Genomic DNA, 18137 nt, shown 5'->3' with positions numbered 1-18137 from the left:
AGGCACACGGCAAAAAAAAAAAGAGCTACCTCGACCTTCAGGGCTGTTTCTCCCATGTGGGCCTCGCGATTAGCGCACCCAAAGACGACTGACGTGTTTTTTTCCCCCTAGGTCTCTAATTCTTCAGTTGTTGAATGGGGCAGTTAGTTCGTTCCGCATGATTTCATCGTTCGTTGCATTGCGTGTACGCGTGGCTCTTCTGTTTGCAGTGCGTTTGCTGTGAGTTATGCAAACGGACTTTCTACGGTGCACACCAACAAAAGCTTTCGCGAGAAATTCAGTGTCTGTCACTTGCACTGCCATGTACTTCCTTGTATCTTCTCGCTGTTCTACTGCCCCTCTCCTCCTTTTTTTTTTCAAACCGTAATTGACCACATTATTCCACGCCTTTTCCTTCCTAACTGGCGAACTTTTTCGTGCGTATCCGTGTCCACTTCTCCCACGTCACTTCTGTGCAGCTTTAGCTTTTCTTTTCTCTATACTCCGGTTTTCTCTCCCTGCATAGGAAAAAAGAAAATAAGTTAATTACTGTTTTTTAAAACTGTTAGCTGCCAAGGTTTTTTTTTCTCACGAAACAAGAACCATTCTTTCAAGTACAATTGAACATCGAGATTCCATCGTCCAGAACAGCGCCAAAAAAGAAAAGGAAAATGACATCTTCCTCTGTGACGCAGGAGCACCCCTCGCACGCCGCGTGGTATAAGTTCGGTTTCAAGTCCTTCGCGGAGTTCAACACGTATGTCACGTTCGTGTTTCTAGGCATGTCCATCATGATGGTGGCCAGTGCCGTCACTTCCGCTCCCGACTTCCTGACTAGGTACTACGTGTACGCCACGGGTATCCCGAATGCCGACGCAGAGACGCCCCTCTTCTGGAACAACGCCAACACCTTCTACAACGCCGGTACCTACGCAACACAGGTGCTCACGGAGTTCTTATCCCTGACTCCGTTCATGCGTCGCATTCCTCTGTCGGTCCGTCTGTTCGTCGGTCTGGGCATCCCGTTCGTGGAGCTGCTCGTCATCATCATCGTCCCCACCGCCACCATCTCGACACAGCACGGCGCCATTGCCGTGATCATGGTCGTGGCCACCGTCGGCGGCTTCTCCAAGGCGCTGTGCGACTCCTGCACGAACGCGCTCGTGGGTCCCTTCCCGACCAAGTTCATGAACGGCGCGCAGTGGGGCCTGACCGTAATCGCACTGCTTATGTCAATCATTCAGATCATTCTGAAGGCCTCGATGGGCACCTCGTTCCACGACATTATGACCATGTCCCGCATCTACTTCGGCATCTGCATCGGCATTCAGATCGTCACCATTTTCGAGCTCGTGATTCTCCGCTTTAACCCGTTCGCGCAGAAGTACATCGCCGAGTACCGCGCTCGTACTCAGAAGGAGGACAGCACCGAAGGCGTGATGGGGGAGACTCTGCCGAGCGTCAACGAGCCGGCGATCGGCGATCTCGCCGAGGTGCCATGCACGACCGCCGACAAGGAGCGTGCTCTCAACGAGGACGAGCACGACGAGGTGCGCGCGGTTGCCAATGAGGAGTTCCACGTGAAGCAAGCCGCCGTGCTCCGGGCCAAGGGCGATGCGGATAAGATGGTGGATCTCGACCAGACTGGCAACATCACCTCCACGGAGCAAATGCTGCGTGCGTCGGCCCTGTCGGTGTTCAAGCGCGTCTACCCGATGTTGCTGTGCGTCTTCCTGGTTTACTTCACCTCCCTGCTCATCTTCCCCGGCGTGTTCTTCCTCGTGAAGACCAACGACGGCTGGTACATGACGTTGATCATCACCCTCTTCAACCTCGGCGACTTTGTCTCCCGCATGCTCCTCATGTTCCGCCCGCTGCGCCCGTCCCCGACGATGGTCATTGGCGGCACCCTCGGCCGCCTCATCATCATCCCGTTCCTCGTCCTGTGCGTGCGCGGCATCATCAGCGGTGTGGCACTGCCGTACGTGCTGATGACGCTGGTGGGCCTGACCAACGGCTACTTCGGCTGCATGGCCTGCATCCACTGCCCTCGCACAACGACGCTGCGCTACGCCGGTGAGCGCTCGCTCGCTGCCATGCTGTCGGGTATTGCGATCATGCTCGGTCTGTGCTTCGGCTCCAATCTCTCTCTTGCCATCACTCTCACCCACTAAAATTGAAAGGGAAAAGCTAGGAGAAAGCAATTGCAGCGAAGCCACTGCGCGCCATAGAATTGTTTTTTCCCACTTAGTGAGAACATTAAAAAATATATATAATAGGTTCGTCGGTTTCATGCGTCTCCGTAAAGTGATTCTCTCTGTGAACGAAGGAGAAGATGTTCTCCGAAAAAAAAAGACCCTGAGTAAAATACGCGGCGCCTCCGCGTCCCGATTTTTTTTCTTTGTTCTATGTTTCGTCTCGTGTAATGGGTTTTCTTTTTTCTTTAATTGCCGAACGTACGTGATAGAGAGAGCGCGCGAGATGCTTTTGCATGGAGGAGAACCAAACCTACAGCGATGTGGGTCCTCCGCACCTTATTCGTCCTTTACCTACGTGAATTCAGTTTGCAAGCAGAAAGAGAAAGAGCTCCACGCGTTGAAGGCGTACCGGAACCTCTTTTGTTTTCTGTGAGAACTTTTCATCTGTTAAAGGACTTTTTTTCTTAATTTTCTTCCGCCTCGTACCGCTCTACCTTTATCACAGGCATACATTCGATCACCCTTTTTTTTTTCTTTTCCTTCCTCTCAAACGCCGAATTCGACCAAGCTGCGCTCCGAACAGGTGTTGGGTTTAATTGCACGTAAGTGTAGTGTTCCTCGTTAAACACCAAAACGGCGAAAGGTCAAACGGAGTGCAACTTGATTTTTGCTTTTCCCAGTCGTCGTTCCTTTTTATCACGACGACGGAATCAAAAAGAAAAACAGCAACAAAAACATAAACATCCGAGTGATAAAGACTGAAGTCGAGAAAATCGACCTCTCTCCAGGCGATTCGCGCGTCATTTTTCTTCTTCCTGAACCGTTCCTCGATCTCATTATGACGTACAAAGTGACTCGTTTTTTTTTTCCCTCTACTCAATATTTCACCTTTTTTAAAAGTTGTGTTCTATTCATCTTTTTTTTTCCCCGGGGGACAGCTTTAAGTTAAGTAGTAATCCTTAATCGGCGCTAGGAGGTAGAGCCAAATCCAGCTGAAAATAGGCGAAGCTCCTGGCGGAAATATCTGAAAAAAGAAAATATAACAAAAAGCTGCACGTGCTTAGGACAAGTGCATCTGCAGTCATAGATGGTGATCAGCACTTTGTGCTAGTGCCGTAAAGGGTGTCTTTTTGTTTTCGCGACTTGCATCACTTTAACCCTGGTCCTTTTTTTTGTGAGCCTGCGAGGGGAATGGAAGGGACGGAAAAAATGAGTTGAATGTGATTGGCAGCGGAGAGATTGGCGGATCTCGGTCATTTAGGGTAATGCTCTAAACTATCTTCTCCTTTTCTAGTACCTCCTGAATCCTGGTTCTTCCGTATTTTGGTTTGCCTGGCACAGTTGTTTTCAGCATCGAGAGAAACTCCGGTTTTTCGCTGAAATCCACCCGCCCACCCCCGGTCCCTCCCACAACAGGGACCCATGGGATCCTTAAAAAGATCCATGAGTTTTGTTTTCCTTGCACTTCGTAATGCGATACTCTCTGAGAAAAAGTCCGACGACAAACACGACAGGTAAAGAAGAACGGAATTGGGGCAGATACTAGATAGTGAAGAAACAATGAGTAGCCTTGATGGGGACATTGATGCCAGGTACTCGCTAGTTATGTATTTCCCTAAATGCCGTGCAATCACTTCCACTCTTGACTTCCTATCCTTCTTATTCTCTTTAACGTTTCCTTTTGCTCTGCTCAAGTGGAGTGCGCTATTCTCGCTCTCTTCTTTTATTTTCGAAACTTAAAATCCGAGGCAGATAGCTGAGTAGACCAAAGCGGAAAATAGCAAAAGTAACTTCTTTTTTTTTCTTTTTGCTCAGTTGATGGCTTTCGCCTTTCCGGTGATTTTTTTTTTGATTTCGTTTTCTTTTTGTATCTCTGACGGTGATGTACAGCCCTTCTCTTCCGCTTGTGAGTCCGTTTTCCATTGAAGTCATCCCTAACGCGGTACAGTTGTATTGCTTACGTTGAACCTTCTCTACTTGACCATAACTTTCTAGTCAAATCCAAAGTGAAAGTGTCACCATTTCACTCGTAGTTGATCCTATTCTTCTTTTGTATACACAATTGCCCTCCGAGTCACGTTTGCTTTTTAAAAAATATTATCTTCGCTCCCTCAATCCTTTTCTGGTGTATAAATGGTTTCCTTCATCTTGAAAATTGAGACAGGGTCAAGTGAAGTTGTTTTTACCGGAAATAAAAAGACAATTGAAGTGGACAGGATAATAAAAAGAAAAATAAAAGGGGGTCGGAAATGTGAGGCTACAAGGCCATGGGTTCATTTACTCGTGTTGATGTAGTGAACTCTTCTCTACTTTGACATGGGTTGCTAATCGGTGAAAAAAAAAAAACACAGAAACGCACACACAGATATACACTCAGCAACGACCTTTTGTTGGGGGCATGTTTGACCTTGAAACGGTACCGCCCGATTGAATCCAAATTGGCCTCCGGTTTGTGGGCTGAAAGGAGGCAACGGCGCAAACAGAGCCATTCGACAAGGGAACACTTGTTTCCGCTTCTTCACTGCGAATGTGAGTAAGTTCGCGATGCTATCATCGTTTCACTTTGTGAGCGGCTGGGCGTTGCCTGCGTGTCGCAGCGCCATCACAACAGCGGAAGTGCGACAACAAGAGGGTTCAGTGGAGCTCTTCCTTCTTCCCGACATTAAAATCGTCTTTCTTTTTGTTCTTACTGCTGTTACCTCTGTCGCTATCGACAGCTACAGAAGTAATCTATTGCTATGCAAACCGTCTTCCCACCCCCTTTCTTTCATCACGTTAGTCTTTCAATCTCTGTCTGCGCACCATCAAAACTCGCGAAGGTTAAAGCAACGTTCGCTTCCTCGTTGCGCTTCGATCCACGAGCTTGCGAAGAGAGGTCACGGTCTGCGCCGGGGCGGCAAGGGATCGAGCGACTGCCGGCTTCACTTCACGAGCTTCCACGCATTTCATACTTGTTGATTTCTCCGCACGCAGCGTTGGCAGAGCGCAAGGTACGATTTCTGCTCTTCGTTTTCACACGTACACACCCTTTTCCTTTTTCTGTGCGTGCGCGTCGTTTGCTGCACCTTCACGATGGGACTGGCGCTGTGCCACTCCCTCCCGCGCGACGTAGCGGTGCAGGTGTGTCTGCTTTTGTTTTTGGTCGCCCTGATCCTTCAAGCTGCTGCGATCGGCCTGCACACTCGAAACGACGGTGGTGGTTACTTTACCCTGAAAGGCACGTCTTCGGCGAGGTCGAACGCGTTGGTGCTGCTGGCGGCGCACCCCGCCACTTACATCCCACCCTCCTCGGTGCTGAACACCGGCACGGGCACCGCGGCGACAAAGCTGTGCAACCCATCCGCTGCCGTCCTCACCTACTCGTGCGCACGCTTTGCCGAGTCGTTTCACGTCGTGAACGGCCTCACCCTCAGCAGCTTCATCACCAACGCCATCACCCTCGTGCTGAGTGTGTTTGTGCTGGTTCGACTGAGCCACTCCACGCAGGGCTTGCTCTTCCGACTCATGTACGCGACTTGCGGGCCGGTGGTGCTGCAATGCGCGGCGGTCGGCTGCTTCTTTGCGCGCACCGTCCCGCACGCCCGTCGCGACACGGCCGCTGCGGCTGGGTACGGTGACGGCCAGATCAAGTTCCACCGGCGCCCCGCGACGAACCTCATGATCGCTGCCACGGCTCTCCTGTGCGCCGGGTTCGTGATTGTGTTTTCGCGGTGGGTGTCGGTCATTTGCCTGCGACTTCACTTCGAGGAACACAAGGAGCACACGAAGGAGGAGGTGGAGCAGATGACGAAGGCGCACATGGTGAATGACGACTGGACGCGACAGAAGCAGATTTTGCTCTCCCACGCGCGGAGTGTGCAGGTCGAGATGGCGGTCAAGAACCCCCACAAGGGCGACCGCTTTTCTGCCTCGGCGACAGCGCGGAGCGGCGAGCCTTTTCCGTCGCAATCGATCGACACCGGTGTGAGGGCCCACCGACCTGGTGGCCTCTCCGACGAGGAGCCAGACGCGGGCACGTTGCACTTCCGTGCCGCCTCCTCGGTCACGCCGCTTACTGGTCACGCCAGCCCTGGCCGTGGTGCAGCCGCGAGCTCTAGTGGAAGAAAAGGCTCTACTGCTTTCGAGGATGCGGATGGGCGGACAAGCGGCATAGACCAAATGCCCCCTCCACCGCTCACCCAAGCCGGTGAGGGCAACGAGGTGGTGATGTCTACCAACGACACCCACCCTTTCAGCGAAGCGGAGGCGTACGACACGCGTCACGGCGACTCCGACCCACTCACTCGATAGGAGACGAGGCCAGAAGGGTGCGAGGTAAATTGAAAATGACGAACGGCTACTTACCTTTTCTGGCTTTGCCTTAGCAAGAGAGAGAGCTGTGTTGCCACCTTGCCACCTTACCAACGCTGCGGCTTCTTCTCGGTGCCTCTCATTTTTTAACTATTTACTCTGCAGTTCGTATTCTTTGGTTGGTTGGAGCACCGTTGTTGCTGACGACACGGTGTGGCGCTTTTGGAGAGCGGGTTGACTCTCTCCCAGCTGCTGCTTCCTTCGCAGCAGCTCAGCGAAGAAGAAAGAACAATAACAAATAAAAACTGTATCAATGCACTTATTGATAAAAATGTGTTTGGGCATTCTTTCCTTTATTTGGTGCAACGACAGCTGCTGTGCTACTCAGGTGAAACGTCTAAAGCCAACCGAGCTTTCACAGTTTACTGACAACTTCTGTCTTTGACTTTCCTTTGATCGAAATCACGTACTTGCTTTCCGAAGGACCTGTGTTGACAACAAAAACGCACCCTGTACAGCAACAGAATTCGTTGACTAGCGACGTTCAACGCTTTCTCTCTCTCCTGCCTTCAACCTCATCAACACCGACGTACACACTCACCATTTCATCTTTTTTTTTCTGCTTCTGCAATCCTTCAACGGGACGCACGGTAAGGTCTTTTTTTTTTCAAAAGAAAAGAGACGCATCACATCAAATTTCTTGCCGGGAGAACATTTCCTGTTTTCTCCATTCCACCCCGCTAAGAACACCTTCTGCTCCATCGTTTCTTCCGACGCAAAGGAACACCATCTCGAAAAAAAAACACGCATCCGGTCCTGGCTGCTTGCTGCTGTTTGGTGTACTCACGGCTGCTCTTCTTGCTTTACGATTGCGCGCTCTGAGGACCTTTTCTACAGTTATTCGGCCGCTCTTTTTTTTTTTGGTACCTCTTTTTTCCTTTCCAAGAGTATCAACGACGGCCAATCCGACGATGACGTCCACTGCTGCCCCTGCGGCGGACTTTTCGTGCGCCATCTGCCTCGACACGGCCACCGAACCTGTTGTGACGCGGTGTGGACACCTCTTCTGCTGGGAATGCCTGGACCACTGGCTCCACAGCCCGGCAGGTGTTCCGGAGTGCCCAGTGTGCAAAGGACGCGTGGACGAGCGGATCGCAGGTGACATCATTCCTCTGTATGGTAAAGGAAAACATGCGGCGAATAAGCCAGCAAGCGGGCCTTCTGCAGCTGCTCCGACAGCAGCAACGACCGCGGCGGACCCATCACAAGAGGAGTTTTTTAGTCGACCGAGCGCGTACAGCTTCGCGCCTGCCCGCGAGGCACGCCATGCGCCTGCTGCTTCTCCCGCCGCCTCTGCCGCCGCCACACACGCCGCGCCGCAGACAGAGGATGGGGAGCACCACCCTCGCCCGGCGGCCGATCGCGCGCCGCCGCGGCCACGTCCAGCGCAGCAGTACCAAAACATGCAGATGCACGTGCACAACCCCGGCATGCCGCTCACGGTGGGTAGCAGCGTTTTCTTCTTTGGCGGTGGAGGAGGCATGTTCTTCTCCATCATGCTGATCATCGCGTGGGCTGTGTACAGCTACGCACCATGGCGGCAGTGGAGGGTCGATGTGGAGCGATGGTACAATCATGCGCGTGAGCACCCAGCGTCGGAGGAGCGCCGCGACGATGTGCCGGCGAACACGGCCCCTCCTGCACCGTCTGCCACCAACAGTAACACGAATCAAAGTACTCCTCCTGATGCAGTACCCAGTGAAACCGCCAACGAACTCCCTTCCCTGCAGGTAGTGGCGCGCAATTTGGGTTTTACTGTTCTCGCAATCTTCGTTCTGTTTCAGTTGCTTCTCTTCATGTAAGCGAAGGTTCGCAGAGAAAAAAAGATGAGGGGAGGAAGAATGGAAAAAAAAAACGGATCTGTGACTGGAGGAGAGGGGAAACAGATCTTTTTTTTTGCCTGCACATCTTCTTTTTTTGCCTCTTTACCACAGCTCCCAGTTCATGGGGGGCGTCTTTCCCGTTTCATCTTCCCATTTATCGCAGAAGGTGACCCTCTTCTCCATTCGGTGCGCCGAATCGGCCTCTTGTATTTCTTTCCATTCTGCAATGTAACATTACCTAATTCACACAGCCGCGGATGGGAAGGAGCAAGAGGAACCACGGCGATGGCGGATCAATGAGACGGAGGAGGCGGATTGAGATGAGCAGCTCTTCACACGTTCATTGTGTTTGTCAGTTCTGCTTTCCACGTCGTTGTTTGAGATTTTTTCTTTTCCTTTTTAAAACGTGTGCGTCTTCCTTGGTTGGTGATATTTCTGTTTTCTGCCTTATTCATGCCTTTTTCCTGACTATTCCCCAAAGCAGTGCATGATGGTGCATTTAAATAGAATCGCAACGCAGAGTTGTTGTGCTGTCGTGCAAGGTAAGGGCAGTGCTCTACCCATCAATACATGCAAACTTTTATTTCCAATTGTGGCGATTGCGTTCATTCTTGATTTTTCGCTCCGTGTTTGTTACGCAATGTCGGCTACTGAGGGTTTTTTCTTCTTCTTGCTTTAGTTACAACGTTTACCATTATTTTGAATATTTCAATACCTTTTCGTTCTTCTTTCTCTCGTTTATTCTTCTTTTTTTTTGAGATTTACGACGCTGTATCCTCTTTGGGATTCCCTCTTTTTTTTTTTTGCTTCCTCGACCTTGCGACGTCTGTTGTTCGGCGTTGTGTTGTGCTGCTTCACTTCAGCATGTGCCGTCTTGTCCTTTGCGCCACATATATACATATATATATATATTCGCGTGTGCTGCTGTTGAAGCTTTCCCTCCTCCGCAGAGAAAGAGAAAAAAGTTACCGCACTACTTTGTACATCAGAACGTGCGTTGCAGGTGCCCAGACTGAACTTACTCACCTCGACACGTGAGAGGAAGTAAGCGGTGTGAAGGAATACGGAGAGGAGGAGAGGCTAAAAGTGTTGGGAGCACACGCGCATGGTATACCCGAAGAATTCAGTTTTTTTTATTTATTTGTCTACTGCTGCGCATGACCCCGTTTGTGGAGTCGCAAAGCGAGTTGCTCTCGTCATTATACTAAACGCATGCCAAAAAAAAAGCAGGCGCACAACAACAAAATACAAAGAAAGAGAAGATGGAGTAATGCAAAAATGAAGAAGAAACAAAAAAAAACACGATTATGTATGTTACGTGGATCAGGTGAGAGCAGGCAAACCCATCGACAGCACCGCCGTCTTAATGACATTTGTGTTTAAAGGAATGACGGCGCACTCCTTCAGTGAACTCCAAACACGATCAAAGTGCTCACCTGCGTGAATCGTGAAGCTGTCGAGCATTCATCCTCATCTGTTTTTCCCCTCAATTACGCTTCACCCCGTTCGTTGTCCATCGTCGTTCTGCTAACACCCCTAAAAAAAATAATCTGATGGACCTCAACATCTCTACAACGATCGTACCTTACTTTGGAGTCAGAGCCATTTCTCTTTGGTTTCTTCAAGAACAATGGCGAAGCGCACCGTTAAGATGGGCGTGATGGGCCGCTACGGCACCCGTTACGGCGCCAACCCCCGTAAGCGCGCCAAGAAGCTCGAGGTGTCCCAGCACGCGAAGCACTTCTGCTCCTTCTGCGGCAAGTTCGCGTTCCGCCGCAAGGCTGTCGGCATCTGGCGCTGCGACGGCTGCAGCAAGACGGTGGCCGGTGGCGCGTACACCCTGAGCACCCCCAACAACAGCACCGTCCGCTCCACGGTCCGCCGTCTGCGCGAGCTGGCCAAGATCTAAGGTTGAGGAGAAATGCATGGAAAGGGGCGGGGCAAGGCGGAAAACTGTGCTCGATTTCAGCGAAAGAACGGCGCTCCCTCTCACTGGCAAGACAACCCCGCATTGATACACGGCATGGTGTAGAGTTGTTCTTATTCTCCTGCTCTTCGCTCTGGACTGCCTCTACTTTTTTTTCTGGTTTCTACTTTTCATTTTTCATCAAACCATCGCAAGCCTGCAAACAATCAATCGAAAAGGCCGTTTCGGCGACCAACTCTTTTTTGAATTGAAACGTGATGCGTCTTTCTAAAACAGCACCGTTTTCCTTGTCATCGTCATCATCCAAGTAGGCAAAGTTGGAAATTCTTCTGCTTGGCAAGAAGCTGAGTAAGTTTTTGGCGCATTATTGAAACATCCTCCTGCTACTCTTCTCTTTTCGCCCCCTCCCTTCTCTTTCTTTCCTGTACCGTTGCTCTCGCCAGCTGAGATAGAAAAAAAAAAGATATTTCGTACACTGGTGATTCCTTTGGTGTACTCGACCCAGCCGCGCACGTAGAACACCGAGAGAAGAAGAATCAAGGGTGATCTTGTGTTTTGCAAGCAGGCACGTTTTGCGTCTTGGTGAAACAAACTAAAAAGAGAGTCCAAGCACCACCGATCGCGCTCCTGATAGATTTTTTTTTGGCAACGGGCTTGTTTTTACGTAGACCTTTTTTTTTGGAGTTTGTAGTGCTTCTCTTTTGTAGAAGCTCGCTGCACGAAACCGTCTGGTCAGGCACGGAGCGCAACCCACTTCCGTCCGACACCCCCCACACCCCTGCAAAAGCGTGGAGTGCCACAAATACAGCACAAAAGACGTTTTGAATACAGTAGAATACACAAGGTAGAACGGAATCGAAAGCAAATGAAGGCGACTTCTTACGGCCACGGCGCGTACCATTCTCTCGAAGACCTTCGCGGTGACTGTCTGCACATTTGCGACCCGGATTACAGCGCTGACGCAACGGCGGACTCCGTCGTGAAGCGTGCCGCGACGAACCATCTGAAGGAGGCAAACAACGCTTTTGTCCTCGGCTTCAACGACCTGACCACTTCGGATGGAAACTTCAAGGAGGTGCAGACTGCTACCGATAAGGCAGCGAACCTCGAGAAGGAGCTGGCGGCGCTGCTCAAGGAGAAGGCGCGTCTGCAGGCCACCTGCGATGCGCGCAAGGCCGCCCAAGCTTCCATGCTGACAGCCACTCCAGAGGAGACGGCCGCCTTTGTCCCCTACGCGAAGCAGCTATCGGAGTTTCACGAGCACCTCTCCCTCTGCCACTCCGTTTTCAAGGCGGTGCTGACCAAGAGCGTTGAGGACATTCGCGACGAGAAGCTGAGCCAGCAGGACCAGCGCTTCACCGAACCGCGCTCGTGGGCCATCAAGCGGGACGTGTTGTACCGCTCCCTCGAGGCGCTGCGCAAGCGAACACGTGAGCTTGGCCTCCCGGTGTCGACCTACATGGACGAGGACGAGGATCTCTACCGCGAGGTGAAGGAGCTCGGTGCAGAGGCCGCGGAGCACGTCCGCCAGGGCGAGTCGATGCGTGCCGAGCGCGACGAGAAGCTGAAAGTGTTCTATGCCGAGTGCGCGAAACTGACGGCGTGGTGTCGGCAGCAACTCGTGAACTTAGAGGCGATGCAGGAGCCGGACCACGTGCAGGAGTACTGCGCCACGTTGGTGGAGAATTACCCGACGATGTCGAACAACTTCTCCGTGCTGCTGGATAGCGTGCGTGAGTTTGTCCAGGCCAACATGGCGCCAGTGCACGCGGCGTTGCTGGAGGCAGAGGAGGTGTGGCTCTATCTGCAGGTATCGTCCCTCGAGCGTCTGTCCAAGACGCTGTACGAGATCCACCCGAAGTCTCCGCTCGATGTGGAGGTGGACAAGTACGCGGGCTACCCCGAGCACGCCGCAAAGTTTTTGCAGGACCTCGACCGCTTTGTGCAGGCCCAACGCAACGGTACGGTGGGGGCGAGTGAACTCGACGCGCTGCAGAAGGGCTGCGATGAGGTTCGCACCACCCTCACCGGGGAGTTTGCCGGCCTTCCAAAGGAGGTGCACAGCTTCGCGCAGCGTGCCCACGCGCTCCGACAGGGCTACCAGTGCTTTCGTGAAGCCGTCCTGAGCCGTCTCACGTACATTAGTCCCGCCACCAACGTCGTGGTCGAGTCGAAGCGTCGCCAGGACGAGTTCGAGGACAGCGTGCGGGAGTTGAAGACGTGGGCCGCTGAGGCGTCGCGGGGGGAGTCGTGGCGCGACATCTACAGCAAAATCTCCGAAATTAAGAGCCTGATCAAGAGTGAGCAGGACGCAGTGGCGAACAAGCGGGAGCGCACGATGGGCTCCACGGGTGTCCACACCCCGCGGTCGGCGCGCACGACCCAGCAACTTTGAAACGCAGTGCCGAATCTTTATTCGTGAAGCCGTTACTCTTTGAGAGCAGGAGAGAATCCCTTTTTTTGTGTGTGTGTGTGTGTGAGTGCGTTCCGCGTTGTCAGGCAACACGGGCCGTATCGTTTTACGGGTTTACCAGCGGTTGTTATTTTTTCCCTCTCGGTAGCACATCAAGGGTTGCGCAACGACGATGCAGGGGGAAAAAAGAAGAGAAGGGTCGACTGTTTGAGACGAATGTGAGTGGAGGGGCATCGCAGCTCCCCACTTTGTCCAAGAAGCGCTTGATGCTTTTCGTTATCTGTTCACTTTATCCCCCTCCCCCCCTCTTTCCCTGCGCTCGCATCGCTGCCATTGCGCACACGTTCCAACATAGTGGTGACTTCTTGTTTCTTTTTTTTTGCTTCTCTTCATTTTTTTTTCCTTGTGGGAAAGCAATTTGAGGTCACTTTCTTCGTGAGATACCCAACGTTTGTTACTATTTGGCCCTCTTCTTTTCTGAAAGGGTGCTGCTGCCCCTTGTTTTACCGCCGTGCGGGGCCTTGCCGACTCTTTTTCTTCCGGCTCTATCTCTCTCTCTAGATGGCTAAATTCTGCGCTCTCAGAGTGACGTCATGTCTTCTTCTTTCCTATTCTCTGTACGCAATCGTAAAGTAAAAAACGGGGTGCTGTGCGCGCTTCGTCTAAGAATGACCGGTGCTTCGGTGCGTCTAAAAGAGAAGTCGTTCTCATCTTCCTTTTTCTACATGGCAGAGTTCAGGTGGAGTGCAGCGAGCCAGAAGAACGCGCTTCTGCTTTGCTGCCGCTTCCACCGCCGCCGTTTTGTTCACATTTCTCAAACGTGGAACACGATACGCCGTAGCGGCGCACGTCCCTGGGTGATTTACGGTTTCATCTCCTCTTCTTTTTGTTCTTCTCCCCCTTCTACTTGCCATGTACTTTTTTTTTCTTCTCCCCGAAAGATACTAGCAGGAAGCACACTCGTCTTGTTTCCTTTATCTGTTCCGTGAACCAGGTGCTCACGTGGGTCTGCAGGACACGAAGAAGCAAGAATCTGTTGCTGTAGAGTCAGCAAATTTTTTTTCTGAAAGGTTTATTTTTAAGTTGACTCTTCTTGCCGAAGCAACTTTACCAGCTTTTATTATTGAGCTTTTAGTTTTTGCTGCTCTGCGTTTTCGAACACACGCACCGTCACATCCTCGTGTATTTACATCTCTGCTTCTCCGTTTTATCCATCTACCACTGTCCGTTGAATTTAATACATATTTAAAAGGTTGGCAATGCCCCCCAAACGTGTTGCCGGGAAAGGCAAGGGCGGCGGTGCAGGCGGGGCTGGCGCGGCGGCCGACCCGATGGCGGAACTCCGCAACATGGAGGACATCCACGAGGTGCTCGCCAAAGCGCAGCAGCTGCGCAACTACTTCCAGACGGAGCGCGACAAGGTCAACTCGATGTGGGACATCACGAAGAAGGAGCTGGAGAACTCGCAGTACGGCCTGCAGAACATCGAGAGCGAAATCGAAGAGCTCGAGCGCGATCACCAAGTGGAAATGAAGGTGTACAAGCAGAAGGTGCGCCACTTGCTGTACGATCACCGGGTAGCTGTGAAGCAGCTGAAGGACGAAAGCGACGCCGCACTACGAGGGGCGGAGACGGCGCATCAGCAGCGCATCCAGCAACTGGAGACGGAGCGCCAGCAGCGGATGTCCGGCATGGAAGCGGCTCGCGAATCACAGGAGGGCCACATCATGGAGCAGCGCGACGGGCATCAATACATGCTTACCGTGACGAAGCGCCGCAACCACGAGAAGGAGCTGGCGCGACGGCAAACCGCCTACGAGGCGAAGCTGAGCACGCTGCGCGAGGACCTCGAGCTGCGCCGCCGCGCCGAGATCCAAGACGCGGAGGAACGCTATCACATGCACATCAACGAGCTCATCCGGCAGCACGAGGAGAAGTTTAGCGAGATGAAGAACTACTACAACCACATCACCCAGAACAACCTCGAGATCATCCGCTCACTCAAGGACGAGATTGCGACCATGAAGAAGAACGATGAGCAGAACGAGAGCCTCATGTACGAGATTGAGAAGGAAAACAGCAGTCTCGCCGCCCCGCTCGAGCAAGTCGAAAAGGAGGTGGCGGAGCTGCAGGTCAAGAAGCAGCAGCACATCCAAGATAAGCAGAGTCTGCGCACGTCACGCACGCGCTACAAGGCGCTGCAGCAGCAACTGGACACCCTGCGGCAGGACAAGGAGCTGCTGGAGGAGCAGTACAAGAGCGTGTACAACGAGCGCGAGGACCTGAGAGCCAAGTTTGAATCCGCGTTGCGAGAGGCGATGGACATCGTGGCGGAGCGCAACAACTCGCTGCAGCAAAACCTGGTCGAGGCCCACGCGAAACTGGAGCAGCGCGATGCCCAGCTAGACGGCGTGCTGCGTGCGATGAACCTTGAGCCGGCGGCGATGGAGTTGATTTCCGAAGAGATCGACGACGAAATTCAGGTGAAAAACCAAACCATCAAGGATCTTCACTTCGAGCTGCGCAAACTGGAGAAGAGGGTGAGCGCGATGGTGGAGGAGTACGAGCGCCGCTGCCGCGCCGTTGGCGTCACCCCGTTAGACCGAGCGAGCGTGTTGTGCGTTTGAGAGGCGGCGCCGACATTTGTCTAGGTTGAAACTCAAGGCTCCTCGTAACGGCCGGCGTTTTCCTGGGGTCTTGCTCAAGCCTGGAGTCATTAGCTGAGGTAATCGGGGACGACTTCAAAACCTTGACTGCTCAACGGCTGGTTTCCTTTGAGATGTAAACTATTATTTTTTGTTTCTGTTTGCTGATGCAAAAGCTCTGCGGAGGAAGGAGGAGGGCACATCTGTTTGCCTTTTCTCCTTCTTTTTTTTTGTACACTAAGGCGTTGCCTGACGTTGAAGAGTGCTCTTCACCTGATGAGAAAAAGACTTACACGCCTACCAAAGTAGAAGTGCTCATAGATGATCTGTATTGTGACGCCCTGCTTTCCTACTAGACCCTTGACGTGGCCCCCAAACTGCGGAAGCGGCGTAAAAGTCGCAAAGTAATGGATGCGCGACACGGATTCCGATAAGACATGAATCGCTGCTGCTGCGGCGATCAGCTGCACGCAGTGGATCCGTCAGACTCGAGCGTAGGCCAGCGCCTGTGATGATGAGGATGGTCTCGAGCAGATGACGGGCATAATGACGCATCTATTGTGCCTTCTGTTTCCGTGCGCCGCTTCTTTTTTTTTCTTTCCGATTTTTTTCTTCTCCCACACAGTTGTGCCAGTGCTGTACTTCCCTGACCGAATACCAGTGACTTCATCTTTTTGAATCGATCTGCCGTAATGGAGGAGTCGGAGTTGCTGGCTGCGCAGCCGGCGGCACAGCAGCAACCACAACCGTCTGCCATTAATGTGATGTGCGTTGACGTTCGGGAGCTGCTGCTGCGTGCGGCCGCAGATACAGCGCGCGCCTCTAGTATGCCAGCGCAACTGAAGACAAACGTACCGACGTCGTCTTCAGCGCGACTGCCCTCTGTAAAGCAACAGGGGCAGATGAACTCTGCATGTTCTGCAGATACAGCGGCTGAATCTGCTTTCTGGGTCCCAGGAAGTAGCGCGGACGGCGCTTGTTGTGGTCCGCCACCGCTCTCTCCGGCAGATCCAACCATCCTGCGCGCAATTTTGGAGCGTCCACCGCCGAGTGCCACTGGTGCTGCTGGCGCCGGTGGTGAGGAAGCGGCAACGACGCAGCGAGGTGGATGGCCCGTTCGGCTCCCTCCAGCAACAAAGGCGGCGCGCTCTCACGCAATGCGAGGACAAATGCTTTCTTCTTCCTCTTCATATCAGCGAGAGACGCCACAGCGAGTGTCTCGCAATGCTGCGCATCCACGCCAGAGCTGCACAAGTGTCTCTACCTTTTCTACACAATCGCGTGAGAAGGCACACGCGGAGCCGGAGGAGGCGTATCAAACGACCAGTGGAGTCACCCCGCCGTCTTTTGTTCCGCGCACCACATTCATGGAGGAGAGCGACAGAGCAGAGCTGTCACCGGTCGCACAGCAGGCGCTCAGCAACGTGCTCCGTCGACTACACACACACGCAGCTCAGGTACTAGGAGGCCGCCAGCGGACCGATGAAGTGGCAAACAACAGCCGTAGGGAGACGACCATCACGACGTACTCTGCGCCACCACCGCCGCCGGTTGTTTCACCAGAGCTGAAGAAGTGGTCGACGACTTCGAGTCAAAAATCTGGAGGGCTCTTCCCCAACTCCACCCTCCTGCGGCAACAAAACAACGAGGCGCATGCCAGTGGCTCTGCACCCCCGACAATGGATGATTCGTATCGGCGCAATCCACCGCCTCCTCGGTCTGCTGCGCAGGACACGAGCATCTCCTTCGGTGAGATTCCTGTGCAGCAGACCTTGTCAACATGTAACACGGGGGAAAAATTACCATCAGCCTTGCAACAACACATTGGCGCACCAGCTGCCATCGCGTTGTATGGTGCAGCGAAGGAAGAAAGCGCGCCTCCACGTCGCACCGTACCGCCAGCTTTCCGTCGTCAGCTGCAATACTCGGAGGCTGCACCGACAACACGTCGGCCGAAGCGCAAGTGAGCAGGCACTCGCAGAGGCCGCAATTTGCTATGTACACTATTGTCATCATCACGCATGATTGGAGCTGCTTTCATGTGTTCCTTCCAAATGTTTTTTTTTTTTTGGGAATTTGATGTGAAGATGCAATCGCTTTACAGATATATATTCTCGTAGTTTATTGGAAGATCACCGGCGAAAACAAAAAAACAAGGAAAAACAATGAGATGGGAAGCGACCAAAATGGTTCAGGGGGAGCATACGTCTCTCTCAGCAGGACGGCATCACAGCAGCCAATGCGCCGACTGCAAAGAAAGAAAAAGGGGAGCACGATGGCCTTCATTTCTGTCTGCCGTTGCTATTCTGTACAACTGCGTCTTCTGTGTAGCCTTCAACTGCTAATGCATTATTGTCCGCTATTGCTCTCCCTCTCTCTCGCACCTCGCGATCTCGTCTTTTCCTCCAATTTTAAACGTGCCTTGCTGGACACCTCCCTCCCCTCTCTCCTCAAAAGGGTGGGCAGCGACAAAGAGAAGGGAACTCGTGGCGAGCGGGCATCTGGCTTTTGTTCAGTGCTTATTCGGGTCTCCTCTATTATTCCCATACAACCATTGGAGTGCCTCGCGGAAGTCCTTCCGCATTACGCTACGTTTCACAGTGCAGGACCCTCCTGCACACGATACGTAGCCGCACACACACACACACACACACCATATAGAGGCAGCAGCGAAGCGTGTTACAGTACCTGGCATAGATTAGATCACCCCCTTTTTTTTTTTCCTGTTTGTCCGTTGCATCTTTTTTGCGCACGGCCTTTTTTGTTTTCTTCTGTAACTCTACACACCTCACTCCTCTCGCT

At 52.6% G+C, this 18137-nt stretch overlaps 8 protein-coding genes across 15 annotated transcripts in view; all 8 read left to right on the top strand.

Moving 5' to 3' along the window:
* Positions 1-457: 457 nt before the first annotated feature.
* On the top strand, positions 458-2153 carry ABB37_05125 (putative mitochondrial inosine-guanosine transporter (NT2); the record flags this gene model as incomplete). Its single annotated transcript, XM_015803058.1, has 1 exon — positions 458-2153. Exon 1 carries the CDS (start codon positions 651-653, stop codon positions 2151-2153), a length of 1503 nt encoding a protein of 500 aa, XP_015658574.1. The 5' UTR covers positions 458-650.
* Positions 2154-4893: 2740 nt separating this feature from the next.
* On the top strand, positions 4894-6467 carry ABB37_05124 (hypothetical protein; the record flags this gene model as incomplete). Of its 3 annotated transcripts, none has more annotated exons than XM_015803057.1 (1): positions 4894-6467. In XM_015803057.1, exon 1 carries the CDS (start codon positions 5250-5252, stop codon positions 6465-6467), a length of 1218 nt encoding a protein of 405 aa, XP_015658573.1. In that variant the 5' UTR covers positions 4894-5249. The 3 variants fall into 3 exon arrangements, with proteins under 3 accessions (XP_015658573.1, XP_015658572.1, XP_015658571.1); XM_015803056.1 differs by having other exon boundaries at positions 4956-6467; XM_015803055.1 differs by having other exon boundaries at positions 4996-6467.
* Positions 6468-7121: 654 nt separating this feature from the next.
* On the top strand, positions 7122-8329 carry ABB37_05123 (hypothetical protein; the record flags this gene model as incomplete). The annotated part of the gene is made up of 1 exon (XM_015803054.1): positions 7122-8329. The coding sequence occupies exon 1, from the start codon at positions 7439-7441 to the stop codon at positions 8327-8329; it is 891 nt and encodes a 296-aa protein (XP_015658570.1). The 5' UTR covers positions 7122-7438.
* A 1577-nt stretch (positions 8330-9906) lies between these two features.
* On the top strand, positions 9907-10472 carry ABB37_05122 (60S ribosomal protein L37a). Of its 6 annotated transcripts, none has more exons than XM_015803053.1 (1): positions 9907-10472. In XM_015803053.1, the coding sequence occupies exon 1, from the start codon at positions 9981-9983 to the stop codon at positions 10257-10259; it is 279 nt and encodes a 92-aa protein (XP_015658569.1). In that variant the 5' UTR covers positions 9907-9980; the 3' UTR covers positions 10260-10472. The 6 variants fall into 6 exon arrangements, with proteins under 6 accessions (XP_015658569.1, XP_015658568.1, XP_015658567.1 ...); XM_015803052.1 differs by having other exon boundaries at positions 9927-10472; XM_015803051.1 differs by having other exon boundaries at positions 9946-10472.
* Positions 10473-10719: 247 nt separating this feature from the next.
* Positions 10720-12672, top strand: ABB37_05121 (hypothetical protein; the record flags this gene model as incomplete). Its single annotated transcript, XM_015803047.1, has 1 exon — positions 10720-12672. Exon 1 carries the CDS (start codon positions 11143-11145, stop codon positions 12670-12672), a length of 1530 nt encoding a protein of 509 aa, XP_015658563.1. The 5' UTR covers positions 10720-11142.
* Positions 12673-13630: 958 nt separating this feature from the next.
* On the top strand, positions 13631-15317 carry ABB37_05120 (putative T-lymphocyte triggering factor; the record flags this gene model as incomplete). The annotated part of the gene is made up of 1 exon (XM_015803046.1): positions 13631-15317. Exon 1 carries the CDS (start codon positions 13950-13952, stop codon positions 15315-15317), a length of 1368 nt encoding a protein of 455 aa, XP_015658562.1. The 5' UTR covers positions 13631-13949.
* Positions 15318-15959: 642 nt separating this feature from the next.
* ABB37_05119 (hypothetical protein) lies at positions 15960-17302 on the top strand (the record flags this gene model as incomplete). Its single annotated transcript, XM_015803045.1, has 1 exon — positions 15960-17302. Exon 1 carries the CDS (start codon positions 16028-16030, stop codon positions 17300-17302), a length of 1275 nt encoding a protein of 424 aa, XP_015658561.1. The 5' UTR covers positions 15960-16027.
* Positions 17303-17791: 489 nt separating this feature from the next.
* Positions 17792-18137, top strand: part of ABB37_05118 (hypothetical protein) — a gene marked incomplete at its 3' end in the record, with an annotated part of 5832 nt that continues 5486 nt past the window's right edge. Inside the window, exon 1 of the mRNA XM_015803044.1 lies at positions 17792-18137. This exon is cut by the window's right edge and continues 5486 nt beyond it.

This window comes from Leptomonas pyrrhocoris (assembly GCF_001293395.1).
Source record: "Leptomonas pyrrhocoris isolate H10 chromosome Unknown, whole genome shotgun sequence".
Taxonomy (NCBI): Eukaryota; Euglenozoa; class Kinetoplastea; order Trypanosomatida; family Trypanosomatidae; genus Leptomonas; species Leptomonas pyrrhocoris.
Note: the sequence above shows the minus strand (reverse complement) of the source record. Positions and strands in the feature narration are given on the sequence as shown.

Coding starts and splice junctions, on each gene's coding strand:
- ABB37_05122 (XM_015803053.1), top strand. CDS start 9,981: ATGGCGAAGCGCACCGTTAAGATGGGCGTGATGGGCCGCTACGGCACC.